This window comes from Pteropus vampyrus, unplaced genomic scaffold (genome assembly GCF_000151845.1).
Source record: "Pteropus vampyrus isolate Shadow unplaced genomic scaffold, Pvam_2.0 Scaffold100, whole genome shotgun sequence".
In the NCBI taxonomy this organism is placed as follows: Eukaryota; Metazoa; Chordata; class Mammalia; order Chiroptera; family Pteropodidae; genus Pteropus; species Pteropus vampyrus.
Genome location: NW_011888881.1, coordinates 1844691 through 1859982, shown reverse-complemented (window position 1 = coordinate 1859982; position 15292 = coordinate 1844691). Strand labels below are relative to the sequence as shown.

The window sequence follows — 15292 nt, the reverse complement described above, 5'->3', positions numbered from 1 at the left end:
TTAAAATGTATCATAGACCAAAATGTAAAATCTAAATCTATAACACTTCTAGAACTTCCTGTCCCTAGCTGGCCACTTATGGCTTTTTAAATTTAAATACTTAAATACTGAAGACAATTTAAAATTCACCTTTTGGTGTTTCCGGCCACACGTGGCTCACTGTAGTAGTGTGCTGGTGAGCCTGGGTCACATGCGGCACATTTGCACGCTGCAGAAAGCCCTTGCACACTGCAGTCCTGGAAGGAAACCTAGAAGAAAATCTTGTTAGGCAGAGTTTGCTTGGACACAAAAAACATAAACTGTAAAAGAAAAAAAAAAAGATAAATTGGGCTTCATCAAAATGAAAACCTTTCAGTATTTGAAAAACTCTGCTAAGAAAATGAAACAGTGAGCCATAGAGCAGGAAAACAAATATCTGCAAAACATATGTTCGATAAAGAACTGGCAACCCGATGAGAAAAACAAAACTTTCAAAATTCAATAATAAAAATAAAAGAGTGAGCAAAAATTTAAATAGACACTTCACCAAAGAAGAGACGTGGATGGCATATACTTCGATTTTCTACTCTTATACAGGTAGTGGCTTTTTTTTCAGCAAGGGTTCTCTGGGAAGTTTATGGTCCGCCTTCGCATTCTTTGACCTCACCTGGCCTTAATTTTAAAGCGCTAATTCTTGCAGATAAAACCCGAGGAGATACGATGTGTGTGTGTCTGAAAAAGCAAACACATCGTCTTTTGTTGTTTCTGGTCGTCCAAGAGTGTCAGTGGTGATGGGAGAGGGAAGCAAGGCTGTCTCAGGCAGTCCCGGTGGCTCTGTCGGTTTATGTGACCGGTGGCTCTATCGGTTTATGTGACCGGTGGCTCTGTCGGTTTATGTGACCGGTGGCTCTGTCGGTTTATGTGACCGTGCTAATGAGCTGCCTCGTTCAGCCTGTTTGGGCCGTAAGAAAACCCGACCTTCCTAATTGTCTTCAAATCAGTCCAACTTGAAAACAGGTGATTTGTTTTTTTTTGTCTTGAAGTCCCTGCCGAGGGTCATCTTAGGCACGTGTGGCAGGCAGAACAGCGGCCTTCAGAAAGCTGTGCCATCCGGATGCCCAAACCCCGTGGCTGTGTTGCCTTACACGGCAAAAGGAATGTTGCCGATGTGATTACCTTACGGGTTCTGGGATCGGGAGATTGCCTGGATTATCCAGGGGGGACCAATGTCATCACAAAGGTCTTAAGAAGGGAAGGAATGGGGCAGAAGCATCAGAACCGGTGTGAATGGCTCTGAAGATGGGGGCAGGCCACAAGCCACGGAACGCAGGCAGCCTCTGGAAGCCGAAGAAGGTGACAGGGTGGATCTTCCCTGTGGGCCCCTAGGGGGAATGTGGCCCCGCCAGCCCGCTTCAGACTGGGCCGAAGTATCAGATAATACATGTTTTAGGCCACTGAATATTTGGTTATTTGTTCTGGCAGCAATAGAAAACTAATGCATTGTATCTCAGGACTGTTCCATCTGCAGGTTCTAAAACACAATTTTTAAGAAATCCTTGGGAAAAGAAGTCTCATTGCCAGCCCTGACTGGGGTCCCTAGTGAGCGGGCCATTTGCCCTCATCCCCCTGCCCGGCTCTGCGATAACGCTCGGTTCACAGTGTGAGCTAAAGGGTAAAGGTGTCGTGATGCAGCCCCTGAGGAGCGGTGCATCAGCATCACCAGGGACGCAGCCCCTAAGGAGCGGTGCATCAGCATCACCTGGGGAGCAGGTTACAAAGGCAAGGTCTGGGGACTGGCCTTGTCTCCTCTCACTTAAAAAAAATTTTTGTTTTAAGTTGAGTTTACTGAGGTATAATTTACATATAGTAAAACTTACCCTTCTAAGGTTACAGTTCTATGAATTTCGAGAACCTAGTATTGCCAGGTAACCACCAACACCTGAAGATATTTCCATCACCAGAACATTTCCCTAGTCCTTTGTGATAAATCCCCTTCTCATGCCCCTGTCTCCGACACCCACTGATCTGATTGCTGTCCCCACAGTTCACCTCGTCCAGGACCGACATGGTGTGTGGCCTTTTGAATCCGACTTCATTTACTTCTCGACGCAATGATTTTGAAATCCATCCCTGTTGTATCTTTGTTCATGTGTAAATGAACCATAATTCTTTATTACCCCAAATAGCCACGATTTCCTTCTGTCACCTAAAATGTGTTCTGTCTCTTGGGGTGTAATCTGAGAACTGCCGTGACCGTCCATGGGCTGTGGAGGGAGTGCCCTTTAGCATCGCTAGACAAGGGACTGGGGTGGCCAGAGCACGGAGGTGCACGTGGTCGGAACTCACGTTCACGGAGACACCAGCGTCGTCTGTCTCAGGAATTGCAAGAAGGGAGAGAGAGAGATTGGGGTCGTTTGGTCAGAGGGAGCAACGGCGATGGCTTTGAGTCGTGACGCAGGGTGACTGAGGCGGAGGCGTTATGTTCGACGGTTATTTAGAGGACTGAATGGTCGGTAGCAGAAAGAGTCGGCCTGCCTGGCCCTTTGCTCTAGACGTGACTCCTTTGGGCCACTGCTAGATGTTTCTTCCTTAATGAAAGGCTCCCGGCTGGCCGTGGCTCCAGAGCCCTCAAGGAGATTAAGCGAAGGTTTGCAAAGAATCACCCCCCGCCCCCGCCCCCACCTCGCAGATGTACTGAGCCCCTTACTGGCAGGAACTGTGCTAGGTGCCAGGCACGGGAATGAACCGACGGCAGCCCTTACCCTGAAGAACTCTAACTTTCCTTCGCGTCTCTTAGAACTTGATCTGACATTTGCAGATCTTCCCCAGACAGGTGGGCAGGCCAGAGGCGGAGGCCTCAGCCCTTGATGGACGGACGGGATAGGACCTGGCACAGTGAGGCACTGGTGTAGGGGAGAATGTGACACAGGATCGGATGATCTGCCTTTGAATCCCAGGCCCGATGATCTAGTTCGGCCAAGTCACCTCACCTTCCTGGACTGATTTTTTTCTTCTATAAGATGTATCAGGAAGGAAAAAAAAAAACGCTATTGTAAAAGCTGGTTGCACTTTGGTTGGAAGATAAGACACCGTGTTACAGTCTTCGTGTGTTGGGTCAAGGTAAAGGGCTAACCTAGGGAGTGGCTGAGACCGGGGCTAAAACTGCTCTGCACAATTAAGACAGAAGAAGTAGTTTTCACTTGAAGCAGTGCGGGGTGGGGATAGGGGGCGGATTTTTACTTTTGTTTGGGCAGGGGCGGGGAGGGAGTGGGCCCTAGCATTAGGCTGGAGACCAGACAAGAAATAGCTACTCCCGTGGCAGAGAGGAAAGGGGGCAGGGAGTTCTGATGTCAGATTGTCACTTTTAAGTAATTTCCTGTTGGTTGTTATAATCTTCCTCCAGTAAAGATCTGCTCTTCTCAAAACCTAGAAATGTGTTGGAGACAGAGCTGTGTCTACACCAGGGGTGACGCGGGGAGAGAGGGGAGGCGGTGAGCACTGGGTTCAGTCAGATTTAGGGTAAAAACGTGACAGGGCATCATTAGAAAGTGGTGAGCACCCTCTCAGGGCCCTTGAAATTAGTCAGGAGAGTCCTGGGCTTACTAGCGATGTGAGCTGTGGCCCAAAATTTGCATGTGGTTGTTAATGAAAGGTGGTACATTTCAGGACCATGCAGACGTCAGGGGCAGTGTCTCCCTAACGGGGTGAGCGCGGCGTAAACCAAGGAGATACAGCATCGTCCCTAAGACGAGACATCTGTTCATGAATATTTTTTTAAAAAGTCACATCTGAATTCAACACCAATCACAACACGAGAGTCATTATCTGGAAGTCACGAGCCGTGTGGTCGCTTTCTCGCTTCATGAACTCAGTTCAAACCGATTGTCAGAACCTAATTAGGATGCTAGAGATATGGGTTTTCAAAAAGACAGTACGACCCAATGTGCCGCGTTAAGACACGAGGACACAGGACCCCCAGTGATGACACCCGGCCCCCGCGGGGGTGGAGGAACAGAAAGCGGCCCTGGTCACGCGTGTTGAGCTGAGGTGGGGACGGCCTGGGCCGGGGCTGCCTCAGTGTCTGCCTGAGCCACGGTTACTGCCCTCGGCCGCCTGGGTGGTGACAGGGACGGATTCAAGACCACCCTCAGCCACGGCACCGACGCGGGAGAGCTGGTGCGAGGTCCAGGGCCCTCCTGTCCCTCCGTGTGGCCTGTGAAGGAAACGGCCACCGGCACCCTGGCCTCGTCCCCGTCCCTGTCCCCTCCAAGGCTGAAATGCTTTTCTTCCAGGCACACGCTCGCTCCCACAGAAAGCTTCCGGCTCGCGAGGTGCTAAAGGTGACAAGTGTGTGAAGAAAAGGACGAAATAGCCGCTTACGTCCCAGAGGGACGGGGTAGATTCCCGGGCCGTCTGGAGGTTCGTTCCTGGCGGGGGCCGTGAGGCGGGGCACAGAGACCCTTCCCCCGGGCGGCTCCGTGCGCACTTGGCGCCTTGCGGGGCTGTGTCGTGGCTCGGAGCCCACCAGAGGGTTTTCTCAAGCTGCGGGTCGTGCCCGAGAGTGGCTTCGAGCTCGCTTTTTCTTTGCCAGGCTGCGTGGCTGGTGCAGTTCCCCGTCGAGGTGATAGGATTCTCATTCACGCTGGTTCGTCGTGACCTTAAAGCATTTTCAGTATCGTAAGTTTCTCCTTTGGTAATTAAAAAAAAAAGCAAAAAAATGGAAGTACCCAGTAAGCTCGGGATTCGCTTCACCGAACCAGTTGAGAACGAGCAGCCGGGGAGCCCACGGCCCGCGGGCGTCGTGCGCCGCCCACGTGCGAAAAGCAGCCTGCGCTTTGCCCTTCCGCTGTCTTCATTTCGGTGTGTTTTGGGGTGCAGACACGAAGGCCGGTCGTGCTTCCGACGAGCCTTTAGATTTCACGGGGTTGCCGAATGCGGCACACAGTCCCCAAGATGGAAAGACGTTTGTGATGATGATGATCACTGTCGTCTTTATAATGGCCATCGCAGCTCCCCTGCAGGTAACCCGGGAGGCCCGGTAGTCAGTTCTGAGCTGCAGCCACCCACAAAAACCACACACATGGCATTTTACTCAAAACTTTTCACAACCACTTTGTGATGCAAAACTGGCGGAATTTTGGGTACTTTCTGTAAAATCGAAATCTTCATGGGGTTTTTCCAGCATCGTAGTTGATTGTTAACGAATGATCAGTGTAACGAAGAAGAGCAGAGCTGAGTTTGCTGATGAAACACGTTCCGTGGGCGGCCGGGCCGCCTGTCCGCAGCTGGAGGAAGCCGCGTCCCTGGGGAGAACAGCTCCTTTTGAAACACGCAGTTAGAGGTTCCTGCGAGGTTCGCAGCTGTAATAGGTAGAGATTGTAGGGGCTTCTTGTCTTTGCCACAGGAGTTTTGGTCTTGATGAAGTCTTCACATGCAGTGTGTTCTCATTTGCAGATCCTCTTAGGGAGGAGATTTGAAAAGCAAAGCAAATCGGTGTGTGTTGTAGGATGAAACACAAGTCTGCTGAGCTGGGACGCGCTCACTCCCGTTCGGCTAAGTCGAGAGACCTTTGTTTATTCTTGGGCCAGTGACTTTACATCTCTAAGGCTCAATTCCTTATCTTTAAAATTAGAGTTTCACTCCTGCCGAGTGATTGGCAGGCAGAGCGTGTCTGTCTCCTCAGGAGCCTGCGGTAGGAGTCTGGTTATTATAGCCTGTTTTATGTAAAGGTGACTTTTATCATCATGTGTAATTTAAGCCGCCTTTCAGGCACATGTTTCATTTTTCGAAATCTGTAACAACATTATTTTAGCAAAAACTTACTCGATAAGGATGTAGTTCATGCTCCTTTTGTATTTATTTTTTTGTTAGGCGAGGCAACCCTTGATTGACCTCACGGATCGCAAGGACCTTGTCAGGTTACAATCCCTTATTTTTTATTTTTTACGCCTACAGCACCTGGTCTTCCTAGGTGGTCTCCCATCCAAGTACTAACCAGGCCCGACCCTGCTTAGCTTCTGAGATCGGATCAGACCAGGCTTGTTCAGGGTGGCATGGCCGTAGACTCCTTTTGTATTTAATATGTTTGAATTTCCGTTTGTGCAGCCCAGAAGTCAGAGCTGATGGTCTCATGTTGAGCCTTAAAATAACTACAGGCACTCCTTGCCTTCCTGCACGTCGCTGTATTGTGCTTCACGGATGTTGCGTTTTTTTACAAATCGAAGGCTAGACCCTCCATCTGTCAAAAGACAACTCGCTTTACCGCGGCAGTCTGGAACCACGCCTGCGGTGCCTCCGAGCTCTGCCCGTCTCAGAAACTTTCTGGCTGTTTGTCATGAACGCATGACCCAAACCATCCGCAGCAGAAGGATCCAGAGCTTTAACTTCCCATTTTATGTTTCACTTGAGTTTTCAACGAGTTAATTCCTTAGTTTACTGTGAAGATCTTGATTATTTCCCACCAGCACCAAAGGAAAGCTTTGTTTAGTTTGCCGCTGCAAAGACCGAGCTGCTGGTTAGCATCCACGAATTAAGTAGGCTTGCTTTAGAATTTATGTCAGCAATATTTAAACCAAGAAAGAGCCATCTCTACAGGAGCAAAATCCACCATTTTCTGAAAGAACAACTGAATAAAAGTTGGCTAAATGAACATGGAATAAAGAACACGAACTTGGTAACAAATCAAGTTGAATCAAATTTTTAAAGAATGAAATAAGAGAAGTTGTGTTTTGTGTGTGATGGGGGTGGGGCGGGGGGAGTGGGGACAGATACAGTTCTAAGAAAAGCACAGTGTGGGCTGCTGTTGGCAGCTGCAGGACCCGCAAACCAAGAATGCAAGCTTTATTTGTAGGGGAAGGAGGTTTATCATGACGTAATTTTAGGGACAGAAGTAGAAAAGGGCAAGATATTATAAACGTTGAAAAAGTAGGATGGCAGCTCCCAGAGCCTTTGATTTAATGAATGATTCAGTTGAGGAAATGGGCAAAATCTTGAACCTGGAACTGGCGCTATAGCGAACTTTAATCAAAGCCCCGAAGACGGCCTTGCACATTAGGACCCTGCGACCCCAGTTATCGCTCAGCCTGATAGCACTGATTCTTCTTCTGGGCAGGTGACTTTGAAGGTGACTTGGACCGCGGTCCTCGAAATGGAAGAGGTGAAAAGGCCGCTTGTGGAGAGGTGAAATCGGTTCCACATCAAAGGCTGCAGGAGCTTAAACTTCCCGTTTTGCGTCTCAGTTGCAGGAGCTTTGTGTTCGCACCGACTCCGACTCCCGGGGTGGGATGCGCGTGTGTCATGCGGGTGGGGCGGCGGCATTCTTCTTTACTTTCCCCTTGAAGCTGTGAACTGATTGAAGATTTATGTCTTAAGTGACAGGATTCAAGCGAAACACGACAAACCTGAAAAAGCTGCAGCCTGAACATGTCAGTGCGGAACTTGGCGGTGAACTGGACGGGCCCTGGGAGACACCACACGCCCTGCCACGTCGCGCTGGGCCGCACGGGCATCGAAGAGGAACCGCCTGGCGAGCAGGTCCTCGCCGGCTGGGCGCGGGGGGTGGGGGGGGCGCCGTCCGCAGACGGGGGGTGGGGGCGTGCGTCCTGGGCTCGCCCCACGGTGAAGACGGGTGCGCCGCACCGACTGGGACCAGCCACTTGCCTTTTCAAGTTTTCAAACGTGTAAAGTAAAACTAGTCGTTTAACTGGACTGCAGTCCTGACCTGGTTCCCCACTGGAGTGGTGATTATCATCTACCGTGGCCTGGCGGGGCGGGCGGGGCGGGGAACCGGTGTCAAAAGCGCGGCCCAGCTGCATCGCCAGGGGCGGGCACCGCCTTTCACCGCCTCTGCTGGAGCAGGGAGCTTTGTCCACAGTTCCCAGGCCTGCAGGGGGACCCTGAACCCCACCGCGGGGCCAGCGCTGCTGCCCCAAACGGCCGATGTCTGTACAGGCTGCCCTCGTCCAGTTACCATTAACCAGGTGAGCATTTTCTGAGTTAATCTGGTACCCAAACCAGCTGTGCTTCACGTTGGTCCTAAAGAAAGTACCTAACTGGCGTAGCCATTAACGCACCAAGGAAAGCAGAAACGAGAGCTACGTATTATTCTGCGTCATTTATTAAATATTTTTATATATACGTTTACAAACTTGAAGTACTCATTTCGGAACTCTGCTTTCAATACACCTTTAAACTTTTTTTGCAGAGACATTCTCTTGTAAAAAGAGATCCATATACAAAACTAGGCAACAGATATAAAAGTTTCCTTTCATACTTTTCATCCATCAATGAAAGAAATCGTGTGACAAAGAAATAAAACCAAAATGTGGCTTTTTCGCAAGAATACCATGTCCGTGTTCAACTCCGAGTTCTAATGGGCTAGATCATGTTTCATCCTATCTGGAGGTACATGTTAATACTTCTTAGCTACTGTAGCATGTTTGGATGAAGAAAAAAAATCAACTCTGGACTAAGTAATCTAGAGACCATCGATTATTCATTTCTTTACAACGCGTCACCAAAATTCACCTAGGAGATGACATCGATTGGCCAGCAGTAATGCATTTACCCCAAATGCTGCATAAAAAGTTCCCTTTAAAAAAAATTCATTAACTTCACCAGCGAAAGTCTGAGCCTCTAATTTAGCTCAGATTTAAAGAAATAGTTTAAATGATCAATTCAAAAGCTTAAAAGTATCTTCGAAACTAAAGTTGCTTTTCTTACAATGAATGCTGACTTGACAGTTCATAGACTTGGAGCGTTGTCACTATAAGACAGAGGCATTAATGCCGCTAGCGACGAGAAACAGTGTCACCACAGGATAACTATATGGTACGGAGTGCCCGGGGGCCTGAAACTCGCTATTAATGGGGTTTTGGCAGCAGCATCATTTGATACTTAACCATTTATCACACAGCTTTCACACACCAGCTTCAAAGACGAACACTCCCTTGGACAGGAGCGACAGATTTGTTGTGATTGCATAATCCGTATTGCACAGTTTTATAAAAAACATAAATACCTGCTATTCTAGTTTTAAATACAAAATACATGTCATAGAGTTTTAAATCTATAATCTGGTTCAAGTGCAAATCAAGTGCTTTCTTTAGTCCTTCCAAAAAAAGCATTTTTAATATTTTTGGCACAAATGAAATTTCATCATGCCAGGAATTCTAATTACAATACATAGATCCAAACCTTTAGGGTAGTGATCATATACACACAGTATAGAACCGAGTATTTACAAATGCACTCAGCACCCGGGGCCACTTCGTGGGCGAGTCTGGGGGACTGGCCGAACCCGCGCCCCAGCAGTGAGGGTAGATGCGTCTCCTTCCCGCCACCTGCTCAGGCTGGCTGCTGCGGGTTGGCGTTCATGTGAGGAGGGTGCCCCAGGAGACCGATTCTCTGTTTCTGCTTCCTTTGTTCTGTCATCTGGAAAGTTAAAAAGTTTCATCATTAGCCCCAGACACTTCCTGTGCGTCAGATCAGATGCTGAACCATAGATTTACCTCTGTGGTTATGGTTTGTACTGAAAGCCACTTTCTACAAACAGTGTGCCGTCACTGTATCAAACACGCGGCTTCAGAAAGAGCATCTTCCTCGGCAGAACGGGGAATTCTGTGACCTAGTCATGCAGGGTGGCATTCAGAAGTGCTGCTTGCTACTTGTTTCCTAAAGAAACAAAGGACAGCAAGGGCACAGGATCCCGACTGTCTCCCAAATCCATCTCCAAATGAGGAACGACTCCTTGGGAATGGCGGCGGGCTCTCCAGGGGAGCAGTGTGCTGGGAACCTGTCTGCAGAGGAGTCTCTGGTCCTCAGGGACACAGCACACCGAGGGGAGGAGGGCTGCCTGACCCCTCACGGAGGTCCAGGGTGACAGATAACCTGGATGACGCCCCGGCCACCGAGGTCCGGAGTGACAGATACCTAGATGACACCATGGACACCGAGGAATGCCTGTGTCAGGAGAGACCACTCCCTAAGGCCGGTCAAATGAAAACCTGCTGTCAAAGCCCAGGCCAGGGGGCGGGGCCTGTCATGCAGCTCCGCCCCGTGAGTTTTAGGGTGGTCTTGCCTCGGCACTCAGCCACCTGCCCCAGCTGGTCCCAGGTGGGCTTTGCGGCTGGGCACTGCGGGCAACGGGGATGGAAAGGCTGTGTGAACGCACATTAGATAAAACTGTCGTCTACAAGTGGCCTCGGGGCCAGCGCCCAGATTTTCGATTTCCTGAAACCAGAAAGGAATTAGAGTGGAGTAGTAAAAAGACGTGGGCTCTGGAATTAGACCAATTTCCTTATGTCTTTTTGTTACTGAACTTTTCAGTCTGTTTCTCCATTCATACTACCAGGGTGTATGTCTTCTCTCCCGGTGGGGGATGGAGGGGACATTCAGTGTCCCCTGTCGGGGCTTCAAGCTCAGTTCTCGCTTGGACTAGTTTTTGGTACTAATACCCGACAGATCGATCACAGAATAACTTACCTAAGTTCAACTTCAAAGTGGTGATTTTTTCCTATTTAAAACATAGCAGTTTTCCTCTCAAATCAAAATACTACTTTGAGGCTCCCGTGAAATGCCTTCTGTTAGAATTTAGAAGAGATTTACAAGGAGCCATTATTTCCAAAAGGTAGCTTTAAATAAAGCTTTTTAGAAAAATTGAATTAGGACATTGCAGTGAGTCTCTAAAGTTTCCTCATGAGGGGCAAATCTTTAAGGGACGTGTTCCACACTGTCCCTCCCAGATTCAGCTGGGGCGGGAGAATGGCACGTGGGGTAAGTTCACGGTGAGACCACAGGCAGACCTTGCTCTTCTACTGCACTTCTCAGATGCTGTGTGTTCCACAAGCTGAATGCGAGACCCTCCTCCAGCAACAAGAATCCACCCTGCTTTATTGGGGTGGCCTGGGACCCGACTCGCAATGCCTCAAGGTCTGCCTGCACACCGTAATCAGCAACTCGTGCACCTCAGCGCCCCATGCTTCACCTAGTCAGATTGCACCCCCATCCCCAGCTATCCCCTTGGCAGGCAGTCGTGAGGGAATCCAATAAAACTCAACAGTCTCCAGCATTTTACTGAGTTTAGGAATCGTGGGCTTACCCCCCACTGCAGGAGACTGCAGTCAGAGCTTCTACTCAGAGCTGCTGGGATCTTTCAGCTGTTAGCACTGGCCACTAAAGCTTTCCCCTCATCGTTCCATACATGACTGCTGTATTCGAGACGACCACTTATGTGTGCACATCTTCCTGCCGGTCTGGTAAATGAGCTTTTCTTGACTTTTCAATCTGTCAATCATTCTCTTAAAAGCCTCTAAAACTATATTCCCTTATAGAGAACGTGTCTTCTGCCGAGAGCCCACTTCCTTCCTGCTTCTGCACATCACCTCCCTCGTTATGGTCCCAATCCAATTTTCTAGGTTCATCGTCCTAAGGTAATGACCCATGCCCCTCCCCCTCTCCCTCATAAACCGTAAAGCTCCCTGCCGTAGGTCAGGGCCAGATGTGCTCAGGCAGGACATTTCTGGTCATTCCAAGTACCTAGTACATACCTAATTTTCTTTTTTCCTAGAAAAAAGTGGTTCTTAAACTTCAGCATCACGCACCAGAATCACCCAGGAAGTTTGTCCAAACTCCGATGTTGTATTTCTAACGCGTTTCCAGGTGACGCTGGTATTGTTGCTGCTCTGGGAGAACTTTTCACTGATTTTCTCCAAAACAGGTCAATACCACTGTGGGTATATTTTCATATACTTGAACATTTAAAGTTTTCCAGGTACGTATATGGTGTTTCTCAAATGAGATACAATCTTGGAGAAGAGTGTGTCTGCAGTTGAGTACGTATGTAGTAGGCACACGAATGGGTCTAAGTTCTGATCAACCATGGCCTTTTAGACAGATTGGCTATTATTTAAGTGACTAATAAATGAGAAGAAGGAATAGGACAGCTGCTTAAGTATTTGGCCCCTTTGGCCATGGTCGTCATCCATGCACAATCATAAGGGAACGGAAGCAAAGCCCCTGAGGTCTCACTCTGGCCTGCAAGCAATGGAGGTCGACACGCTGGCCAGTTAGGTCTCCCTGGCCCATTAGTGCAGGCTCTCGTGTAAGTTCTGGCTTTATGAGCTCAGTTCTACCTACCTACTTGCCTGTTTACCTTTAACTCAGTTTTACCTATATACCTGCCTACTTTCACATGCATGTGTGCACACGCACACATGATCTAGATCTTGAAGCATATTACCTGTTACTGTTACCTATGTCAAAACAAATAGAAACAATGACCAGTCTGTCCTTCACATATTCTTATACAGTACCCAGTGGACATTCATAAATACGGAGTCTAGGTGGACGCTCGTCATTCCTTCTGACTCAGCCTAGACAAGTGGCAAAGGCTCCTGCAGCCGAACGCGGAGACCTTTCACGAAGATGCTCGGTGGACAACACAAAGGGGCAAGCGGTCATCCGCGCGGCCCCGAGCGGCCAAAGGCCGGCGCGGGAACGAGGGATGACCGCGAGCTGCCGAGGGCCGCAGTCTGGTTACAGCTGCCCTTAACAGTCCTTGAAAAACCGCTTTCCTGCCGCAGCCAAGTCCTGGCTACTCACTGCAGATCGCCAGGAGCTGCGGTCACCAGAACGGCCTTCCACGGCGCGAGCCCCGAGCGCGCCCACGTGATGAGCCCAGGGAAGGCAGCGGGAGCGAGGACGACGGCCTGGCGGCCACCGGCACATCTGCCCACAGCCTTAGAGCCTGTCCTCGCCACGTCCCCCGTCCCCCGTCCCCCGTCCAGCTCGCTCCAGCTCCGACCCCGAGCCGCGGCACCGCTGCCTGCGAGGAGCTCTGTGCGAGCGCTCGGCTGCTCCCCGCTGCCCGAGATGGGGTGGACCGGACCCCCGGGAGATGGGCGGACCGGACCCCCCGAGAGATGGGCGGACCGGACCGCCCCGGGAGATGGGGTGGACCGGACCCCCCGAGAGATGGGCGGACCGGACCGCCCACCGAGAGGCGGTGGACTGAGCCACTCCCTTGCCGTCACCCCAATCTCTTCGCGCGCCCCTTACGCGCTTACCACGCTGCACCGCGGCTTGTCTGTTTACTTGTCCCCCACTCCAGACTGCGAGTTCCTTGAAGAAGGAACAGGCTCCCTTCGTCTCGTGACCCCGGGCTGTACCAGGCCAGTGGGTGACCCCCTCGGGGTTCAGAGAACAGGCGGGCTGGGCGGGGCGGCGCCGCCCCTGGCACGCGTGTGGCTTCCCGCCTGCGCTCCCCTGCCAGCTCGGAAGTCGCCTGCTCCTGAGGCTGCAGGCGCTGACCTCCGCGGACACCCAGACCTCACGGGGCGATCACACGCCTCTCTGCCTCCATGACACGTGACGCACGCCCGGCTCCGGCTCCCCGGAGCCCCTGCCGCCTGCTGCTGGCAGAGGCCGGCTGTCCCTGCGCGGGTTCCCTCGGTCCTCTTTAGCGGCTCCTACGCCGCCGTGGGAGGACGTGGACACCGCGTAAGGTTTCCTAGGCAGCCCAGCTCCCGGGGCCCGCCCTCATCTCGTCGCCCCTGCCTTCCACAGTTAACGTGGTCCCCTGGCCCTACCGTGAAAAAACGCCCAACGCAGCAACATGCCAACCTGGTCTGACTGCTCATGCCCTTCTGGTGTTCCCGACCGGGCTCCTGTCCCACACCAAGCCACTCGCCTTTTCAAGAAAGTGAACCCTTCTCTTAGTATTTGCTCTTCTCCGTTATGAAGAAACATGCAAGAAAAGTTTAGGTTCCTACGTCAGTCCTCCTCCTCGCAATGAGAAAGGAAGAGAATCACATCCAGCATCGAATCTCTTGGGAAGGGAAACTCCCAAGGTGAAAGGCATCAGGGAACCCTTAGAACGGCAACTGGAACTGGCTGTTCCTGGGAATAACGGAAAAGGTGACACTACCAACCAGGTTTTCACTAATATCCTTGATAAGAACGTTTTTTTCCTCGAATTGGTATTGTAAGAAAACAACCAAAGGGGTCAGTAAAGATTGAAACCAACGACTTTCACACCTAAGCTGTCATCGCTCCCTCACGCTGGGTTCTGGACCAGAGATCTGAAAAAACGTCTAAGTGGTGAAGCAATTTTTATATTTTCCAGTATTTCTTCTTCTTCTTCTTTTTTTTAAAATCTTTGCTCACTAATCATTTGTGGTTTTTATGTTTTAATTAGAAACTTTTCCCTTTGGAGGGCAGGAATTCCCAGTTCCCATTTAGGGACCAGCAGCTCTCATCATAACGTGCTTTTCTCCTTTTGCAAAACAATTTAAGAAAACGTTATGATTGTTATGCACCAAATTTAATAATATTCAAATCTTTTCAGTAAGTTAATTCTCAAATAAATTTATTAAGGGTTTATTGCATAATCAAAAGAAAATGTTGATGCATTCCTTTTGAAAGAGGCCAATTTCGCCCAATAAATGAAGCTGCACTGAAATTTTCCCGTAATTCTGGGCACTTTAAAACTAATCAGATTAATCCTGATAAAGGCGCCAGAAAATATATTACTGGTTTCCACACGTATCTTTTTAGCCTCTAATATTTTCCAAGAAAAAATTGTTCGATTTCATATTCATTCACAGGAAAAGGTTTTCTGAGTGGGTCCAACTACTAACTGTAAAAGAAAAATGTAAAAATGGCTGAAACCAAGCAGTGTAAAGCGTTCTGGTTTTGATGGCATTTAATGTACCTTAGTCCACATGTAGTCAAGTTTTACATATTTTGTTTAAGCCAAAATTTTGGCTCAATAGGAACAATTCTATCTTGTATTTTAAAAACGCCAATTCCCTACCATGCTCAGTTGTATAAAATGGCAAAATATTCCTCCACGGTGGTTAAGTGCGTGATGTAACTTCGGGTACTTTAAGGCTCTTTTTAAAAGCACGGATAAGAGTTTAAACAGTCAGCCATGAAAGGCAAACAGGGTACGGCGACAAAACACGCGAAAACCACCACACACACAACGCAAAAAATCGAACCCAGACCGTAGGGCCGGGCGTTCCAGCCCTGGCACCGTCACGTGCAGCTGCATCGGTTCCCTCAGGGCCTTTGTGTCCCTCGGCACCGTCACCAAGGAGGGGCGGTGACACCCACGGGCCTGGGTACCTCCCACACCTGTTCTCCCGGGCAACTCCTCCCTCCCCGGCTCCGCAGCCAGGCTCGCTGGTCCGCGGTGTGCCTCGAGGCAGCGCCAGGAGCGCCCTCGGCGAGCAGTCGAGGAGGACGAGTCCCCACTGAGAGGGGCCTGCGTGATGGAGCCACCGCCAAGCACCGATGCGAGTTTGTTTCAGAC

At 50.0% G+C, this 15292-nt stretch overlaps 1 protein-coding gene, 1 long non-coding RNA gene and 1 other non-coding gene across 3 annotated transcripts in view; 1 reads left to right on the top strand and 2 right to left on the bottom strand.

Moving 5' to 3' along the window:
• Nucleotides 1-7539, top strand: part of LOC111742739 — a 98418-nt gene extending 90879 nt beyond the window's left edge. The window contains exon 4 of the long non-coding RNA XR_002781450.1: nucleotides 7351-7539. This is a non-coding gene — a long non-coding RNA (uncharacterized LOC111742739). The remainder of the gene's footprint in view (nucleotides 1-7350) is intronic.
• LOC111742774 lies at nucleotides 5926-6044 on the bottom strand. Its single transcript, XR_002781462.1, has one exon. It is a non-coding gene; the product is annotated as a 5S ribosomal RNA (ribosomal RNA).
• Nucleotides 7540-8073: 534 nt separating the features above from the next.
• The window catches only part of ITPR1 (inositol 1,4,5-trisphosphate receptor type 1), a 197026-nt gene continuing 189807 nt past the window's right edge, over nucleotides 8074-15292 (bottom strand). Inside the window, exon 59 of the mRNA XM_023533300.1 lies at nucleotides 8074-9411. Coding sequence (XP_023389068.1) covers nucleotides 9325-9411 — 87 coding nt within the window. The 3' untranslated portion in view covers nucleotides 8074-9324. The remainder of the gene's footprint in view (nucleotides 9412-15292) is intronic.